The sequence below is a fragment of the Lepidochelys olivacea genome, assembly GCF_965140295.1.
Source record: "Lepidochelys olivacea isolate rLepOli2 genome assembly, chromosome: 13".
NCBI lineage: Eukaryota > Metazoa > Chordata > Testudines > Cheloniidae > Lepidochelys > Lepidochelys olivacea.
The window spans coordinates 1,317,485-1,336,709 of NC_140423.1; the positions used below are offsets into that span (position 1 = coordinate 1,317,485).

The 19,225-nt window shown below is 57.4% G+C and overlaps 1 protein-coding gene across 2 annotated transcripts; it reads left to right on the forward strand.

Annotated features, from left to right (window-relative positions):
- Nucleotides 1-4,948: 4,948 nt before the first annotated feature.
- On the forward strand, nucleotides 4,949-17,618 carry LOC311530036 (uncharacterized protein; the record flags this gene model as incomplete). Of its 2 annotated transcripts, XM_084646358.1 has the most annotated exons (6): nucleotides 4,949-5,079; nucleotides 11,904-12,041; nucleotides 12,950-13,090; nucleotides 13,478-13,624; nucleotides 13,790-13,960; nucleotides 17,453-17,618. In XM_084646358.1, the coding sequence occupies exons 1-6, from the start codon at nucleotides 5,001-5,003 to the stop codon at nucleotides 17,491-17,493; spliced, it is 717 nt and encodes a 238-aa protein (XP_084502484.1). In that variant the 5' UTR covers nucleotides 4,949-5,000. The 2 variants fall into 2 exon arrangements, with proteins under 2 accessions (XP_084502484.1, XP_084502483.1); XM_084646357.1 differs by lacking the exon at nucleotides 17,453-17,618 and having other exon boundaries at nucleotides 13,790-14,034.
- Between the last annotated feature and the right edge of the window lie 1,607 nt (nucleotides 17,619-19,225).

A 19,225-nucleotide genomic window follows, 5' to 3' on the forward strand; every position in this document is an offset into this window, starting at 1 on the left:
GGAGACACCAGATCCCGAGGATCACAGTCCCCCACCCCACAGGACCTTCGCTACAAGAGGATCATGTTCCCTCTTTACCCAGCACTTCTCATAGCATCTCCCCAGTGCAGCGAGCTGCAGCCAGTGCCCGGGGCTGGAGCTTCAGCCCTGATAAACATGGCTTCTCCCAGCAGTGGCAGCCTGGCTCTGCCACCCTGAGACTCCCTGCAGAAGCTGGGGCTGTTGGACAATCCCTTTGGGCAGGAGCGGGGCATGCTGGTGGAGGCATGGGGGTGTGAGTCAATTGACCCTGCTCCCTTCCCATGCTCTGGCTTGCTTTCCCATCCCCAATGGAGTGACCAGACCCAAGATCCATGGGACCTGCCTCTAAATACCAGGGGAAAAGGCTTTCTCTGGGGTTCCTGCTCCGGACCCCAGCCACACCCCACAGGTGCTGAGCTCTGGAAGGGATGGGAGCCAGGCAGAGACCTGTGGGTCTGATCTGAGCTTGCGGGGTGGGTCAGGCACATTCCTGACTGGCTCCCCCAGCACAGTGGGGAGTGAAGTGGCCATGCTTCACAAACAACAAAGTGATGGACAGTGGGAGCAGAGACCCCCAGGTTGCCCTGGAAAGGAGCAAGCCTGTGTAAGCAGGGTCTGAATCAGTTCTCCCCTGACAGCTAGCTGGAAAGGGGAGAGACTTCAGGAGCAAACTGTATTTAGATGAACACACCTACTCTGCCAAGATATCCAGCAGACAGAGCCCTGTTGTTCAAAGTGATCAACTTTGACTGGTGCTGGGTTACAAATCAATTTAGTACTGAATGCAGGGGTAGGTAGTGAAATGTTATCAGTGTTGTTGTCTTTATTACGTGATTAAAGGGGACCAGAACTGTGCTTAACCTGTATGGTGACCAGACAGCAAATGTGAAAAATCGGGTCAGGGGGTGGGGGATAATAGGAGCCTATATAAGAAAAAGACCCAAAAATCGGGACTGTCCCTATAAAATTGGGACATCTGGTCACCCTATTAAACCTGTCCTAAATGACAGGGTCACCTCAGCTGAAAGGACCTCGTTAAGCCAGGGGCTTGAATGCCAGAGCCCTGAGAAAGTAAGAGTATGGGGACAGTGTCCCAGCCAGGAGATGTGGACTCTCCCTAAGGGTCCCTGGTCTGGTTTAACCTGTTTCTCCCCACTGTTCAAAGACAGAGCTAAATAGGCTCCATTAGGAGCCTTTGTTATTTTAAGTGTTTAAATGAGAGCTGAAATCACTGGTGGTGGGGCAGTGTTTCTGCCCAGCCTGCTAAAAGCTGAAAATCACTAAGAGACTGACCTGCAGAGGTCATAGCAGAGAGGTGGCAACAGAAGATTACTGACAGTCAGCTGGCAGGAACAGCGAACAGTCAGCCTCTTCAGAAGCGGCAAACAGGCTGCCGGTGGGAGAGGAACCGCGGCTGGCAGGGTGCCCAGCCAGAACAAGTGCTCAGATGGCAGATCAAGCCAGGTGCCTTCTTCCCCAGATGGGAGGGGAACTCACACAGATGCACCTCTGAACCCTGGGTCCTCACTGACCAAGGACAACCCCTGTGAGTGGGGTGTGGTGAGGGAGAAGAGAGGGGCACAGAAAAGGATCTGTTGGTTGTAGAACTCAAGAACACGAGGTAGAAGGCTCTGCCCCACGCACTCTGGGGTGAGTGTCCTGCTCACGGTTTATCTTTATGAATCCTGCTTGTGGAATTTTCCCTAATTAATGTCGGGTGACTTCCCTCCTTTCGTTAAAAGTTTTTCTACACTCAGATGCTGCGCTTGCGAGAGGAGAAGTATTGCCTCACAGAGGCACCCAGGGTGGTGTGTAATTGTCCCAGGTTACTGGGTGGGGGCTCGCGCTGGTTCTGTGTCGCATTGTTGAAGAGGAACCCCTAGATATTGAACCCGGCCCTGGTTGCTGCCGGCTCCACCTGGCAGAAGGGTTACAGGTCCCATTACCCCATCGCTCCGGGCACTGGCTCAACCCCACTCCTGTTTCTCAGCCAGTGACCTGGACCCTGCTCCCAGCACTCGAGCTGCTGCCCCTTCTGGCGATGGTGACACAGCCCGACTCACCAGCACTGCCATTGCCTGGGAATAACTCTTGAGAATGGCCTCCATGTTTGTAGGGCCAGGCAGAGAGCTTCGTGGGCTGCCCCCTGCCCAGGGCCTATCCTGCAGTGGAAGCCAATGGCTGGGAGTTAATGACAATACCAGTCCTACCAAACTCTAGGCTGGCACCCAGGAGCATGGACCTCCTGCCAGGGCTCAGAGGGGTCATATTCGTCTGGGGCGCAGCTGGGGTGCAGGCTCAAGGGGCAGGACACTGGAGAAATGGCTCACACAGCTGCCATGGGTGCTGGGCATTTCCTCTCTAACCCTTGAGAGCGCCCACAAGCCCAGCTTTGCCTTTGGCTCAGGGATCCTGGTCTCCAGAGAGCCGAAGCAGCAGCCACCTTCTGGCGTTATTTATTACAAGCCGGGTGTGCAGACGCTCTTTAGCATGACGCAGCATGAAGTGCGTGGTGACGTCACTAAGATACATTCAGGATTCCCCAGTCACTGTGACCCAGCAGCCACCCCAGCCGGGGACTCTCCTGAGAGTTACTGGGCTGGTTTCATTCCGTGTCCCTTTGATCAGCAGTGAAAGGTGACGGTATTGTCCATACTCCTGCAGTGCATCCCCAGGCAAACTCCCTGGCCTCCAGGCCTTTCCCTGGCTCAGGACCTGAGGATTTCAGATATGTCCTGACCCTTGAATCAAGGCATGTCCCTTGTGTTTCAGAAGTGGAGCGGCTGTCTGCGGTGGCAACGTGCCTGGGGGAGCCAGGGTGTCCCCAATGCAGACAGGCAGAGAACCCGCACACACAGGCTGCAATGCCCTGCTGCAGGGGCTCCTGGCAGCCTTGTATTCAAACTGCCCCAGCACGTCAAAGGAGAGCTGGGGGGTGCCCTGGATCCAATGGTGTTGCCTCTCTGGGAGATGATAAATCACTCAGGGGGCTTTCAGGAGGCAGCCCTACCCCACTCCTAGGAACCAAGTCTGTGTCTCACAAAAGAAGCTTTTATAAAAAGGAGAAAACCCAGCGGTAATTTGGGGAAACGCTGTAACCAGTAAGTCAAACACCCGCCTGCAGCATCTTGGTGTCAGGGGGCTGCTGGCCCCCCACTGAAACTTGGGGCGGGGGGGTTGGTTCCCCTCTCCCAGTGCCAAAAGAAAGGGGGAGGGCCACAGGAAATCAGGACTGACAGTCCCCAGGGCCAATGGGGAGAGGCCAACGCTCCAGGTCAGGCTGATTGACAGGGCAGACAGGCCAATGAGGGGGTCAGGAGGCCAGGGTCCCGTGTGAGGTGGAGCGGCCAGGGCCGGGGCCAGAGGGGCAGAGCTAAGGGGAGAGCAGGAGCCCGGCTGGGCTGGGAGCAGGGCCAGAGCCGGGGCCAGAGGAGCAGCCCCAGGAGCTGAGCTGGAGGCAGGGTGTGAATGGGGCTGGGGCCGGAGCCGGGGCCGGGCACGTGAGCGACTGGGGAGTCCAGGGGCCCCGGGCCCCAGGCCCAGCGCAGGGAGGCCCCAGGCATGAGGCCTTGTAGGTGGGGCTGGGAGGGGCTCGTGACCCCGACGGGGGCCAGGCTGGGGGGACGGGCCCTGCCCCCTAGCACCTGTGGGCATGTGGGCACCGCCAGAGCAGGGTGCGAGCCCCGGTGTCACGGCAGCACAGCCAGGGCCTGGGCAGGGGCCTGGGACATGCGAGGGGCAGGCTGGGAAAGTCCCTGTGCCCCCGAGATGGCCGAGGGTGGTGCCCCGGGTCCACTGGGCAGGGTGACATGTTTCCGTTTCAGCTTCCCCTTTTCCCGTGTTCTCATTAGTTGCTGGTTAATAAATTGTATTTGCTCTGAACTCTGCGGTGAGCAGTGGGGCAGGGAAGCGTTCAGTGCAGAGAGAGCACCCCGGAGTGGGGACAGCCAAGCCCCTGCCCTACGTGACCATGACAAGACTGCGGGCCCAGGCCCCACGAATCCTGGGCCCAGCCATGTTGGGATTATGGGGGGTCCTCGAGGGCAGGCCGGCCTGCGGGTGAAGGGATTGGGAGCAAGGACTCAGATCCGTTCCCTGGCCCATTTCACCGGGGTAGTGCATATGCCAGGAAAGTTCCCCACAATAGTGGGACCATTTCCCCTCTTACACAGACATCTAAGATGTCGAGCAGATTGCTCCACTGTTTGTGGCTCCTATGACCCCGTTGTAATAAATCTCCCCTGTCCCGTGATGTCCCTGCAGCTCATAAAAATACCTGGAAAGCACAAATGTGCTGCTCTGGGAAAGCAATGGCATGACGGACATTCACACGGTCCCCCAGCCCACGTCCTCCTGCCAGGACCACCGCTGGGTGATGCTGTGCTGCCGGGAGGGCTGTTGTCAGGGCCAGAGGGTTTGCTCCTACCAGGGTCATCACACCCTCAGGGGAACGTGCATGAGCCACTCATACGGGGTCAACAACCCTAAAGGGGACATGTGAGTACTGCTTCTCTGGGGTCATCACAGCCTAATGGGGAGGTGGTGGTGGGAGCCCCAAGACCTCCCCACACACCCTCCTCTGGTCACATCCCAGAGACGAGGGTCAGGGGCACAGAAACATTCAGCCCCCATCGTTAGACATCAGCTGAGAGAACCCGCGGGGCGGGGCAGGACGGGGGGCAATTGAGCTGGACGGGGCGTGATCCAGAGCACATGACCACAAACAGGGATAGCACAAGCCTTTGGGGGGAAACATGAGCTCACCTCTGCAGCCTGTTATTACATTTCCACCTTCCTCACACCAGGGATGTTTCCTAACTCTCGCAGGGCCCTGCTGCTTCCCTGTTCCCTTTGGGAGGGGCAGAAACCGGGGGCAGCTCTCTTGTGTAATGTCCCCTCCTGTGGCCGCAGTACCAGGCTGGCATGATCGTATATAAGCTGGTGCAGCTTGGCGCTGGGTATCCTGGCATAGCAGCACCATGAAATCAGGCCTCCTCCTCCTGGGGCTCCTCACCCTCTGGGCTGATCCGCCGTCTGCCTCTGGGCAGCTCCATCAAGGTGAGGGCTCCCTGCCCCTGCCTCCCCAGCCAGCCTGGCTTCCCTCTGCCTGCCCCCAGCCCTACAGCCTGCCCCCAGCCCCCTTCGCTCTCGGCGGCTCCTGCCCCAAATCCCCCACGCGACACAGCCCCTCGCAGCATCCCTGGCTCTGCCGCCTGCCCCAGTGTCTCCAGCCCCCTGAGTGTGGGGCTGTCCCCGTGCCTGACCCCATTTCGCCCCAGTGAGGCCTCCTTGCTCTTCTCCTCCCGCTCCTGGGACACTGAGCCCCCCTGGCTCTCCCCAGCCCTCTGGCTGCTCCTGGAGCCTTTCTACCCTCTAGGGCCTCCCAGGTGAGCCCCCCATGCCCATGGCTCCAGCCAGTGACTCCCAGACAGCCCCCCTTGAACCCATCTCCCTCCGGGCCAGAACGCAGCCTGGCTCTGGGTTGTGCCCTTGGGTGTCTCCCTGCCATGCATGGCTCAGTGTGAGCTCTCTTCCCTCCCCTTCCCCATCTCTGGGATAACCCCCATGCTCTCTGTCACCCCTCCCCCCACATCCAGGCCCTCCGCATGTCCTGCCAGGGTCTTTCTCTATGACACCCCCAGGTTCACCCCCAGGCAATGGGACCCCCCACCCCACCAGCTACAAAGGCAGGTGCCTTCCTGCATTCAGGCAGCCCCAGTTGGGCCAGCTGCAGAACATGCTGTCCCTGCAGCGGGGAGCTTCAAACGGTGCCAGGGACCACAGGAAAGGGGGAGACGTTTCCTCAGGAGCAGGGAGGCTGCTGGGGGCTGCGAGTGAGCTCGGGCTGGAGGGGACAGCCGCCCCTCCCCCCACGCACTGGTGGGGGCAGACAGGTACCACCAGGTTGATATGCAAGGGGCCCTGGAGGGCTGCTTCTCGCCAGCGACCTATGGCAGACCCCGCAGGGGTGAGCTGAACTCCTGCCAGGACCAGTGAGATCGTGCAGGAGCCGGGGCTCCGGCCGGGGAGCCAAGGGCAGGAGACTCACCAAGCCTATGGCCGAGCCCAGGCTGGGGGTGGGTCGACTGCTCACCTCTCCCCGCTGCCCGGACAGCAGCCCGGGCCCTAGGAGATGGACTGCATGGGCTGTAACCTCTCCCCTCCCTGCCCCACCAAACGATCCCCCCAGGATCTTCCTTCTCCGCTGCTCAGCCCCTGCCCCCAGGCCATTTGGACAGCTCTGCTCTGGCTCCTCATTCAGTTTTTATCCAGCCTCTCCCTCATCCCCTCCTCTGCCCGCGCCTCTCCCAGAGGCCTGCCTTGGGCTCCTTTGCCACCTCCTACACCCCACGCTGCCTCTGAGCCCCATGCACCCCGCGCCTTCCTTCCCCACTGCCAAACACCCGTAAACACTCCCTTCCTGCATGCAGCCGTCCTGCGGTCCGGGCTGCCCCGGGGCCTCTGTGCCCTGGAGCCCCTCAGGCTGGCCGGCCCTAGTCATGTTTGTTGCCCGCTGAGCTGCGCAGACTACGGGTCCCTCCAGTCATAAATACTGCTTGTCCGACTGTGGCCACAGCTGTCTAGCCCTAGAAATGTGCTCTCCAGAAAGATCCCCCTCCCCTCCTGGGGACCAGAGACCCTGTCTGTGTCTAGTAGTCTGAGACTCCCTGGTAGATCTTGGCTTTCTTTCAAACCCATCTCCTCGCCTGCTCTGCAACCCAGCCTCCAGGAGGTGTCAAAACATCGATTATGGCAGCTGCCAGGGCAACAAAACAAGTTAAGGCTCTCCAGGAGAGTCAGGTGGCAGCAGGAAATCCTGCCCATCAGCCCCCCTCCCCTGTGCCTGGCCTGGGCTGCTCATCTCTACAGGCCAGGGCTGGAATCATGCCACTGCTGTGATAACTGGGCCTACAAATTTGCTCTAATTGTGAGCACGAGGATTAAAGGGCCGTGAAAGTTCATAAGATGTAACAATACCGCAGAGCAACAAATGCTGACGGGGAAGGTAGGAAAAGGAAACCGCCTGAATTGATCTAGATCAGGGGTGGCCAACCTGGGGCTCCGGAGCCGCATGCGACTCTTCAGAGGTTAATAGGCGGCTCCTTGCATAGGTGCCGACTCCGGGGCGGGAGCTACAGGCGCCAACTTCCCCATGTGCTGGGGGGTGCTCACTGTTCAACCCCTGCTCTGCCCCAGGCCCTGCCCTCCCTCCACCCCTTCCCCCAAGGCCCCTGCCCCTTCCCCAAAGCCTGCCATGCCCTCGCTCCTCCCCCTTCCCCACCAGAGCCTCCTGCCAAGCGAAACAGCTGATGGCGGCGGGGGAGAGGTGCTGGGGGCTGATGGGGGGCTGCTGACGTATTACTGTGGCTCTTTGGCAATGTACATTGGTAAATTCTGGCTCCTTCTCAGGCTCAGGCTGGCCACCCTGATCTAGATAAAAGGCCGTACCGATGTGGTTCAAGGACTGTGTTGAAATCACACTTGGTAAAAACAGAAGATGTGGAACCAATTGGCCAATGAAATTAACAGGCAGCAGGTTGAAAACAAACATAAGGAAGTGTTTCTTCACACAACGCACAGTTAATCTGTGGAACTTGTTGCCAGAGGATGTTGTGGAGGCCAACAATTAATGGGGTTAAAAAAAGGATTAGATAAGTTCCTGGAAGATAGGTCCATCAATGGCTATTAGCCAGTCAGGGATGCTACCCCATGCTCTGGGTGTCCCTAAATCTCTGACTGGAAGAAGCTGGGACGAGACGACAGGGGATGGGTCACTTGATGATTACCTGTTCTGCTCAGACCTGCTGAAACATCTGGCATTGGCCCCTGTCAAGAGACAGGTACTGAGCTAGATGGACCATTGGTCTGACCCAGTCTGATGAAACAGAGAAACTGTCAGCTAGCACAGCAGGAGTTAAGGAGAGCCTTTGGGCCCAGCTAGCCCACCCCCGACCCTTGAATCAAGGCATGCTCCTTGTGTTTCAGAAGTGGAGCGGCTGTCTGCGGTGGCAACGTGCCTGGGGGAGCCAGGGTGTCCCCAATGCAGACAGGCAGAGAACCCGCACACACAGGCTGCAATGCCCTGCTGCAGGGGCTCCTGGCAGCCTTGTGTTCAAACTGCCCCAGCACGTCAAAGGAGAGCTGGGGGGTGCCCAGGCTCTAATGGCGTCGCCTCTCTGGGAGATGATAAATCACCCCGGGGGCTTTCAGGAAACAGCCCTACCCCACTCCCAGGAACCAAGTCTATGTCTTACAAAAGAAGCTTTTATAAAAAGGAGAAAACCCAGCGGTAATTTGGGGAAATGCTGTAACCAGTAAGTCAAACACCCGCCTGCAGCATCTTGGTGTCAGGGGGCTGCTGGCCCCCCACTGAAACTTGGGGAGCCTTGGGCTTCTTTGCCACCTCCTACGCCCCACGCTGCCTCTGAGCCCCATGCACCCATCACCTTCCTTCCCCACTGCCAACAATCCATAAACACTCCCTTCCTGCATGCAGCCTTCCTGCTGTCCGGGCTTCCCCGGGGCCTCTTTGCCCTGGAACCCCTTAGGCTGTCCGGCCCTAGTCATGTTTGTTGCCAGCTGAGCTGCGCTGACTCGTTATCAAGTCTCTACGAGCATCGTAGCATGTGTGTTATTAGATGGATTCACCAGATAGGGGGGAAAACCCGTGGGGGGAGACGCTGGGGTGGTTGTGAACTGTCTCCTTTAATGAGAGGTTTCAGAGTAACAGCCGTGTTAGTCTGTATTCGCAAAAAGAACAGGAGGACTTGTGGCACCTTAGAGACTAACCAATTTATTTGAGCATGAGCTTTCGTGAGCTACAGCTCACTTCATCGGATGCATCACGAAAGCTCATGCTCTAATAAATGGGTTAGTCTCTAAGGTGCCACAAGTCCTCCTTTTCTTTTTGTCTCCTTTAAATGGCACTGTTCCTTTTTCTTGTCGTGTGACTGGCTGTCACGGCGTGTGGGGGAGTCCAGGCCCTGCACCCCTCTTCCTAGGATTCACTGAGACTCTCAGCCAGCCAGTAAAACAGAAGGTTTATTGGACAACAGGAACACAGTCCAAAACAGAGCTTGTGGGTACAACCAGGACCCCTCAGTCAAGTCCTTCTGGGGGAGCAGGGTGTTACCTCCCCCTCCCCCTCCCGCTCCTGGCTCAGGTGACAGGCTCTCAGGTCTCCCATCCCCAGGGCACATTCCCAGGTCAACACTCCCCCCTCCCTGCTGCGTCACATCGTCACACTGGCTCCCTAAGTCACTTCATGTTGTTTCTGCCCCTGAGCTGATGCCTGAAGCATTTGGAACCAGGGAATGAGGAATGTCCAGTTGTGCCCAGTCTGGGGTGGAGCATCAGATGCTCCATCATCCGTGCTGAAGCGTGTGAAATGTATGAGAGCCACTAATATTTTCCTGTTTCAGAGTAGCAGCCGTGTTAGTATGCCCAGCGGCTGCCTCAACTCTTCAAAGGGCAAATACTAGTGAACACGTGTTGGCGAAGCCACTTTTCCCTCGTTGCTCAGTCCAGCATGTCCTGTGCAGCAGAGCGCCCTGCTGTCAACACGTGTACCTGGGAGTGTGGAGATGGGTCAGGGCAGGCGCCATCTGTTGTTCGGTGCAGCTCACTCCTGACCCCTCGCTGCGTATGCCCGTGACAGGGTATCAGTCACACAGATTGATACTCAGGCTATGTCTACACCACTGGCTCTCAGGCTTTCTGGACTCCTGTGCCCCTTTCAGGAGGCTGATTTCTCTTGCGTACCCTAAGTTTCATCTCGCTTAAAAACGACTTGCTTGCAAAATCAGATGTAAAAATCCCAAAGGGTCACAGCGCACTAGTACTGAAAAGTGGCTGACTTTCTCATTGTGACCGGACAATGACAAAATAAGTCAACTGGAATATAAAGATTTTGCGTACGTGTCAGTGTTGAGCAGATAGAGCTGTACAAACAAGTCAGTGTCTGTAGGAAATTTTAGTTTGTTCTGACTTCGCTAGTGCTGTTTCTGTAGCCTGTTGTAAAACTAAGCAAATCTCTAGATGAGGGGATGTATCCCCTGGAAGACCTCTGTGTACCCCAGGGGTTCACGTACCCCTGGTTGAAAACCACTAGTCTACACCACGGCTTATCCAGCAGAACTTACGTTGCTCAGGGGTGTGAATAAGCCACCCCTGAGTGAGATAAGTTACACCAGCCTAAGCAATGGTGTGGACAGCCGATGGGGAGCTTCTCCTGCTGACAAAGCTACAACCGCTCGTTAGGGGTGGATTAATTAAGTAGATGGGAGAGCGACTCCTGTCGGCTTAGAGCAGGTCCACTAGAGACCTGCGGTCGGTGCAGCTGTGAGCTCTCGAGGGGAGCCAGAGCCTAATGCCCGGAGCTGCCTCCCAGCCCTGCTGCTGGTGGGAAGCTCTCCCAGCTATCTCCGTACCTGTGACATGTAAAAGCCCAAGAGCCAGACCTCTGGGCTGGTCATGCCTTTGCAGAACAAAGGCAGAAGGAGGGGATGGCACCTCTGGGTGCCCTTGTTTCCAACCCCCACTTGGGTGGGATGCGGGGGTTGACCTGTATTATACGATGCTGTGTCATAAGCCAGGATCTTTACAGACCCACAAGAATATATTACAACAGACCCTGCTGGGGAACAGGGTAGAGAGCACAGCAAAGAGGATTCACCCTGAGAGAGGGGCCTTCTCTCTGTTGCTTTGTTTCCCTTGTCTTGATTGCTCTGACTTTACACTCGTTTAAGTCATGTAAGGGCCCTGCTGTGGTGGGGGTTTGCCGTGTGGCCCCCCCAGGTGGGACTGGCTCAGGCTGGGGTTCATCTTTAATTCCCGTGCCCATCTCAAAGCATGCCCATTGGATCCCTCCCAACCAGCCTCCTCCTTGAGGCCTGTGTCTCTAGTGACATGCAGTTGAAAACAAGCCCTGAAATTGCAAGTTTTCCGGCTGTCTTTGGGGAGCGGAGGAGGTCACCCCTTGTCACGGAGTCCCTGGGCGATGCTCTGGAACTGCTCCCCATGAAGCCAGTCAGGACTCTGGGGCAGTCACCTTTCTGGGAGCAGCCTGTCTGCAGGACACACAGCTCACACAGCTTCCACCTTCCTGGGTCTGACCTCGGAGCATTCAGCATCCTCTGCCCCTCCGTGCGCTTCCCCCAGCGAGTCCACTCAGGCGGGGTCCTGGGGAAGCCAGAGGGTCCTGCACCCCAACTCCGCAGTCAGACGTGACTCTCAGCCAGCCAGTAAAACAGAGGTTTATTAGATGACAGGAACATGGTCTAAAACAGAGCTTGCAGGTGCAGAGAACAGGACCCTTCAGCTAGGTCCATTTTGGGGGGCAGTGAGCCAGACAACCACGTCTGCCCTTCACTCCATGTCCCAGCCAGCCCCAAACTGAAACTTCCTCCAGCCCCTCCTCCTCTGGGCTTTGTTCCTTTCCTGGGCCAGGTGGTCACCTGATTCCTTTGTTCTCCAACCCTTTAGCTTTCACCTTGCAGGGGGGGGAAGGGCCCAGGCCATCAGTTGCCAGGAAACAGGGTGTTGGCCATTCCCTGTGTCCAGACCCCTGCACACACCTGCCCTCTAGAGCTCTGCAATGATCATACACCCTTACCCCACCACCTAGATACTTAAGAACTGCCTACGGGAAACTGAGGCACCCCCCACAATATTCGGAGGAAACATTAAGAACAGTCCCACTTCGTCACACCCCTGGGGGGTGAGCAGTTAGATTCCTCCGTCCCTGGGGGAGGGGGTAAAGGGAGGGAGAGTCCGTTGCCTGGATATGACCCCCTTGCCTCAGGATGCTTCTCTTTCCCTGGCCTGGCTGATGTGTCTGCCCCACGCTCTGTAACCCCGGTTCTCTTCCCATTTGTTTCCAGTGAAAAAGGGCGAGTGCCCCGCTCCCATTCACTGGGCTGTGAACTGCCTTATGTTCTGCTCCACTGACGCTGACTGTCCCGGATCCGAGCGCTGCTGCAGCACCGGCTGCGGGAGGGAGTGCAGACTCCCCGTAGGAGGTGAGGGGCTCTCCTTCTCCACCCCACTCCATCGGTGCTGGGAGCCGAGAGCCAAGGCCTGGTGACCCCATGGCCACGCCCACCCCTTTGGGCTCCCTATTTTAATATTAACAAGGTGGCCACGGCCCCCTGAGAAAGTCTGGACACCTGCAGCCATGATAGCCCCATGAATCCTGCTTCCAGGGCCCAACCCCACCCCAACGGGCATGGGCCTGGCCCCCACCCAGCCAAGGGATGGTCAGAATTGGGGCCCAGCAGGGCCTCCCTGGTGTGCGGGAGTGACACAGAGTACGAGGATCCTGATGGGGAGGTGGCATCTCGGATTATCCTGATTACAACGGTGGTGCTCAGACGCTACGGCGATAAATGGACCGTGTCTGCTGCTTCCTGCCCAGTCCAGCAGCAACTGCCCATTCTCACCCTGCGTTTGACCCAGAAGGCAGGAGACCCTGATCTGAATGGCCCCGGGGCTCTGCAATAGTTGCCTTCAGTGACTCAAGACACTAGATTAGACATTAGGGAAACCGTCCTGGCAGGGTGGTAAAGCACTGGAATAAATTGCCCAGGAGGCTGGAATCTCCGTCACTGGAGGTTTTGAAGAGCAGGTTGGACAAACCCCTGTCAGGGGTGGTCAGATAATACGGAGTCCTGCCTCCGTGCAGGGGACTGGGCTAGAAGACCTCTCGGATCCCTCCCAGTCCTACGTTTGCAGGCCCCCCTGCAGCCCTGCAGACAGAGACCTTAGCGGACACTCTGAAGCGGGCGGTGTGTGCAAGGCCAGCGATCTGGGCGGGTGGGGGATCAGCCTGCTCGCGGCTGCAGGAGCACTATGTGGTTACATAGCAGCCTTCCCATTGGAACGAGTCCAGACAACGCTGACCCTGCTCTCTCGCTGTTCTGTTCCCCAGTAAACCCAGGGTACTGCCCGCAGTTCGACCCCAGCATTATGACCATCTGCCTTGTGGAATGCAATAACGACAGGGAGTGTGGACTGGGCCGGAAGTGCTGCAGCCAGGGATGCCATGTGTACTGCATGTGGGCTGTGCCAGGTAACTTCGCACCTGGGAGTGGGGGACCAAAGGCGGGGTACTTGGTCCTGCCTATTAGATGAGCCCCCCGGACATTCTGAGTAATTCAAACTGCTACACAAGTGGGGCCGGGTCTGAGAATGGACGTGGGGCAAGGGACAGAGCTGGGACAGGCAGGAGACTGACTGAAGGGGGTCTAAGGCCCGGGGGCATGCGGCTGAGCGTGGGGTGGGAGGGTCTGGGGGGAAGCCGCAGGGACCAGTCCTGGAGAGGCGCAGACCAGGACGGCAAGGAAAAGCCTTGGCCAGAGGTCAGATCTGGGGCCTGGCTCCAGTCCGTGGTGCAGGCCTGTGCGTTTGGGGTTTGTTCCCCACAGAGACATGAGCTGTTGTTGTTTCCCTTTTCCAGCCAAACCTGGCACCTGCCCCAAGAGGACAGTGCTGCAGACGTTCGCGCCGTGTGAGAAGAATAAGTGCAGAGACGACAGGGACTGTCCCAACAGGAAGAAATGCTGCTTTACTGGCTGTAGCCTCGGCTGCCTGGCCCCTGGAACAGGTACCAGCAGCAAAGATAGAGGGGCCTGAGGAGCCCCCAGCCCCACAGCACTGGCCAGGCATCCTGTGGGCCAGAGACATCCCCACTTCCCCACCAGTCTGGGTTCACTAGCCTGAGCTCCCTTGCAGATCTCTGCCCTCCTTATAACCCCTCTCCTCTCTCCAGGTGACGTTTGCCAACTCCCGCCTGAGAGGGGCCCTTGCGCACAACGGTTCCTTCGCTTCTTCTACAACCCGGCCTACGGGATGTGCCAGAGATTCTTTTATGGCGGCTGCCGGGGCAACGGGAACAACTTCAAAACTCTCCGGGCGTGCCAGCAGGCCTGCAGGACACTCGGTAAGGGGCCCGAGCGCGTGAACCCGCCGGCCTGGGCTGGGCAGCTCAGCAAGCTGGGACAGGCTGAGAATTAACGCAGCTGCCGGCCGGACTGGTCACCGGGAGTGCAGGGTGGGAAACGGGACTGAAGCGAAAGAGGTTGCTGGTTCTGGGGCTGGATCCTAGCCCTGCTGTGGGAGGCCAGGGCAGGGGAGACGATCATGGAAATCAGTTCATAAAATGTTCCGCTTACAAATCCGTGTCGTAAGTATTCACAGGCCGACGCCCCTGCCTGTGCCTGCAAGGAGCGCGGCATGCAAACGGCCAAGAGCTGTCGTAGGCACGCGTAGACTGAGAGTCTGCATCCACGGGCCATAACTGTTAGCAAATGAGGGCTTTGCACGTACATTTTGTCTGCCTAACCATAGTTCCTGAAAATCCGGCACTAAAGGTTCTTCAACTAATATGTAAATGAAGTGACCATTAAGAAATGTTTTTTCAGGGTTCAGATATGCCCTAGTGACCAAGTCCTCTTTTAGCCCCATCTCCCACCCCAGCTGGAGACTGGGTCCCAGTTAGATTTCAATGGGGAGGCTGAGCAGCTGTCTCTCCGTGCTCTGTAGCTAATGTGACCCGCAAGCCCTTGTGGGGCCCGGCCCATGTTCAGCCTACAGTCGCACCGACTCCTACGGCTCAGTCACCAAGGCATGGGACGAGGTCGTCTGTGGCACTGCCAGGGCACTGGGAACAATTTGGCACCAGAGCCGGATGTCTCAGGGCCTGTGGAGGAGCTGGGAGGCTATGTCTAAACTACCACTTTGGCCAGTATCATTTCTGTTATTCAGAAGTGTGAAAAAACACCCCCCTGAGCGACGTACGTTTCACGGACAGAAGTGCCAGCGTGGACAGCTCTGAGCGGGCAGGAGATGCTGTCCCACCGACACGGTTACTGCCATTCGTTGGGAATGGATTAATTGTGCCAAGGGAAGAGCGCTCTCCTCTCGGCACAGAGCAGCTTCACGAGCGATCTGGGACAACGGTGCTGCTCGAAGCCTGCTGGCATAGACGGGGCCTTAGGTGGGTGGTGAGCTGCCCCGGTCAGAGGGACAGTGCTGGAAATACACTAGGGGCCGTTCCCGTATCGCTGAAGGAGAGTCCGCGGCGCTGTTTGTGATGGGAAATGGACTAAATACAAGGGCCTGTGGCCAGTTCTGGCAGTCGAATCCTAACTGTGCCCCTGGCAGCAGGGCCTCCAGAGCGTGAGAACCAGCCCCGGGGCACTGCTAGGAACCGGAGCACAAACCCCACCGGGCTGTGAGCTCTCTACCTGGGGTTCACCAACCAGTTATCCAGTGTGAACTCCTCAGGCACCATAAGAGCCTATCCAGGGCGTCACGGACAGGCCCCTTGGGTACGCCGGTCTGTCTTGTCACCCAGGTGAGCGTAGCTTTGTGATAGCTGGTTCCTTACACCATCAATCACAGCAATAGTCCCCTTACCGCCAATAGCAAAGGGCCAGTCACTTACCCCAAGTCAACTGCACCTCAGACCTCACACCAAAGACAACGCTTCTAGCCAATCCTCTAATAAACTATCTAAAGATTTATTAACTAGGGAAAGGAAACCAGAGAGTTATTTACAAGGTTAAAGAAAGCCAACCTAGAAATACAAATGAGTTACGATCTCAGCTTTCACAAGGAAGCCGAAGCTTCTATCATGAGTAAGCTCCATATGCCCTTCAGGACTAGCCCTGGCTGAGCAGCTGTGGATCTGTTGCTTATGCCTAGAAACCCGGCCGCCCCAGAGTCCAAACTGCATCATGATCATCAGATCCTTCTGTTTGGGGCTTTTATCCCCACCCTTCCTCGTGTTCTCAGCTTCAGCCTCAGCTGATGGGAGGACTCCACTTGGATTACTCATCTTCACGGGGCGGGGAGGGCAAAACAATGAACATGGTTTGTCCTCTTTCATGTCCCACAATAGTCCACCTGGTATCAATGGACCTTTCCTGTTGGGCAGGACATAACATCTTCTGTAGGAGATCAGCCATTCACACTATTCTTGTCTTTCTCCTGTCTGGTGAGTTACACAGTCACAGAGGCTCACCGTACAACCGCTCAAATATTACCTTACACTGTGGGATACAGATGCTGTAAGTGAGATGAATGCAGGCAGCAACACACCAGCATTCAATAAAGAAGAAACACTAAAGAGATTCCTATCATTCTAATCCCTGTTTTAACAACACTAACGCACAGGTGAGCCAGACTGATTCCAGCTGTGTGTCTGTCACTGTTCCACTGAGACACAGGGACTCTGACATGAGCTGGCACCTGGATTGCGAGTGTCACACCAACCTGGCTTTGTTAGGATGGGGTGGGATAAAGCTCTGAGCTGATCAGGCAGTTGCCACATTGCTAAGCTGCTATCCTGTTGCTACATTTTGCGTTGGAACAGGAACTGAGCGGCCGCTTCCTGAAGCCGTTGGGCTTTCAGCTTCTGAAGCAACTGCTCCCCTTCTCCTGTTGCTATACAGAATAAACGGCTACCCAGGGAGGTGACTCTTTGCTGGCATGAGGGTGTAGCTGTGACGAGCCCTTGGCCCTCCCGCTCGCCACTCTGCACACGTTGGAAACACTGTTACTGTTATGGCCCCCAAAGGTGCTGGGCACAGACAGGATCTCACATCAGCCCAGCATGTGAGAGACGAGCTCTTTGTAGAGGATTCACAGATAACTACGGAGATGTTCGCTCCTGTGAGCTGTCCTGCCTCAGGCCCTCCCTTTGCATCCCTTAGTGCCGTGTTTATCCAACCTTCCCTCGCTGGAATAGGCAGGGCAGGGGGCCTGGCCACAAGGGGTCTGGGGTTCTGGCATGTGTCTCATTTTTGCATTTTGAAAAGGTCACTCTGGTCACAGACCTGCTCCGAGTGACCCAGCTCCCCCGGAGGCCTGGAGTCTGGGCGGAAGCTGGGGGTGCAGATTGCCCTCTCTCCCCCATGGAGCTCCCAGCTCTCTGGGGAGGAGGTGAAGGGCTGCGGGAGGCTGGCGTGGAGATGGGGAGAGGAGTGCCCAGGGATGATATGGGTGCTGCTGGCCTGGCCGGCTGGGTCTCCTGCCTCCTCCCCGGGGCTGCTCTGTGCCATGGAGTTTGCCCTGTGGCGGCTCCCGAGGTCACCCAGCCCCGTGCACTCAGCCCTGCTGCAAGGACGGCGACTGCCCAGGAAGGGCCGGGCGCAGCCACGTCAGCCGTGCCCCCAGCCCCCGCCTCAAAGCCGTGCAAGGCAGAACTGCGCTGACTGCACCTGACACCGGGAGGGATGGGGGGAACAGGGAGGACACAAACACAGCTGAGTGCTGGGGTGAGCCCAGCCCCCTGCCTGCCGGGATCTCTGTGCCCAGCCCCCGCCCATGGGGCAGTCCAGGATTGCAGGTCCTTGCTGCTGTCACCTTCCTCCCTGCCCCCAGCCTCATGACCAGCCCCTGGCCTGACCGACTGCCCCTTCTTCCACAGGGCCGACCAGAGAGAGAGACCAGGAAGAGCCGAGAGTGTGACCGCAGGGCCTGTGTGGGGACAGGACAGGATCCTCCAATACGGCCCCCACCTGACACCCACCCCCAATCACCCATGGGCCTCATATCACCCAGCACATGGGTTGTGTAATAAAGAGCTCAACTCAGCTGGCCTCCCTGTGATTTCCTGGATTGGGCCTCACTGTCCCTGCATGTCCGCCCGGGACAACCCCCCTCCAGCTTGCCATTATCCCATCGCTCTGGGCACTGACGTGCAGGGCCCTGGCTCGTCCCCCTTCCGTTTCTCAGCCAGTGACCCAGGCCCTGCTCCCAGCACTCGAGCTGCTGCCCCTTTTGGCGATGGTGACACAGCCTGACTCACCAGCCCTGCCATTGCCTGGGAATAGCTCTCGAGAACGGCCTCCATGTTTGTAGAGCCAGGCAGAGAGCTGCGTGGGCTGCCCTCTGCCCAGCGCCATGGGGCTGCCTCTGATCTCAGAGGTGCTCCTCCCTTTTGCAGTGGTGTCCAACGCTGCCTGCAGACTCGGACAGACCCTCTGTTGAGAGGCCCTGTGGCCTCCCAGTGCCTAGCCCCTAGGTTATTTCCTTCCCTTTGTATTTTGTGACTCAGGGAAGCTGCAGGAAGACGGAGTCGTTCTTTGTGGCTCCTGCTGCTTAGCCTTTGTCACTTCATAGCCACCCGGTCTGCGCTGTCTCAGCGGCCAGCTATGCTGTTAGCTGGATCCAGGAACAGCCTCCGCCAGGGGAGCAAGGGGACGGGGGCTGGGGAGCAGAATTATTTCAAAATCAGACGTTTGTGAAGTTCCTCCTTCGGCCCCAGCAGGAACATAATGCCTTGTGCCCGGCCCCACCCACTGCCATCATTCCAGCTCCCCAGGCGTTTCCTCAGGAGGAGGGGCCTTGCCCCCATGGCCGGGCCGTATTCCCAGGAAGTCATTACAGCGTCACCAGCCTAGATTCCCCTGGCAGTCCAATGGGGTGCTGCATCTGTCCCAGGGGTGGCTGTGCAAGTCTATGGGCACTGCTGCATCCCCTCCAAGATGTGGTGAACGGAAGGTTCCCGTGTGCTGGGTTTCAGAGTAGCAGCCGTGTTAGTCTGTATTCGCAAAAAGAAAAGGAGGACTTGTGGCATCTTAATTCCCCCTGCATGGAGGGACCCCCAAGGCCTGAGGCGTCTCTTCAGCAGCATTGCTAACCACCAGCGTTCACAAGCCAGGAGTCAGACCCCCCAGACCATGAGACTGGCTTAAAAATCATGAGACTTAAAAAAAACAAAACAAAAAAAGATAGGGTGGGCTCTGTTCCTTTGCTGTCGGGCCTCTCGGCCTTCGGGCTGCGCTGGGACCATGTTTCCTAGCTTTTCTCTGCAGCCACGGGTGCTCGAACCTAGCTGGCGATTGTAAATGGAAGCTGAGATTCTCCTGTGGCTGCAGGCTGCTGGGAATGGGCGACAGGATGGATCACTTGGTGATTCCCTGTTCTGTTCATTCCCTCTGGGCACCCGGCATTGGCCACTGTCGGCAGACAGGATACTGGGCAGCTTGCCTCCTTGGTGAAGGATCCTGTTTGTTTCTTTCCATTCTCAGACTACGCCTTTGATCTCAGTTACAAACAGGACACCCCCACCCCTCCTGGTTCCTGTAGATTTTCTCTCTTGTAGATATCACTGGTCTCTGGCTCAGTATGCAAACTGGCATCCTGCAAAAGAGAAGAGTGAGGGGGGATTTGATAGCTGCTTTCAACTACCTGAAGG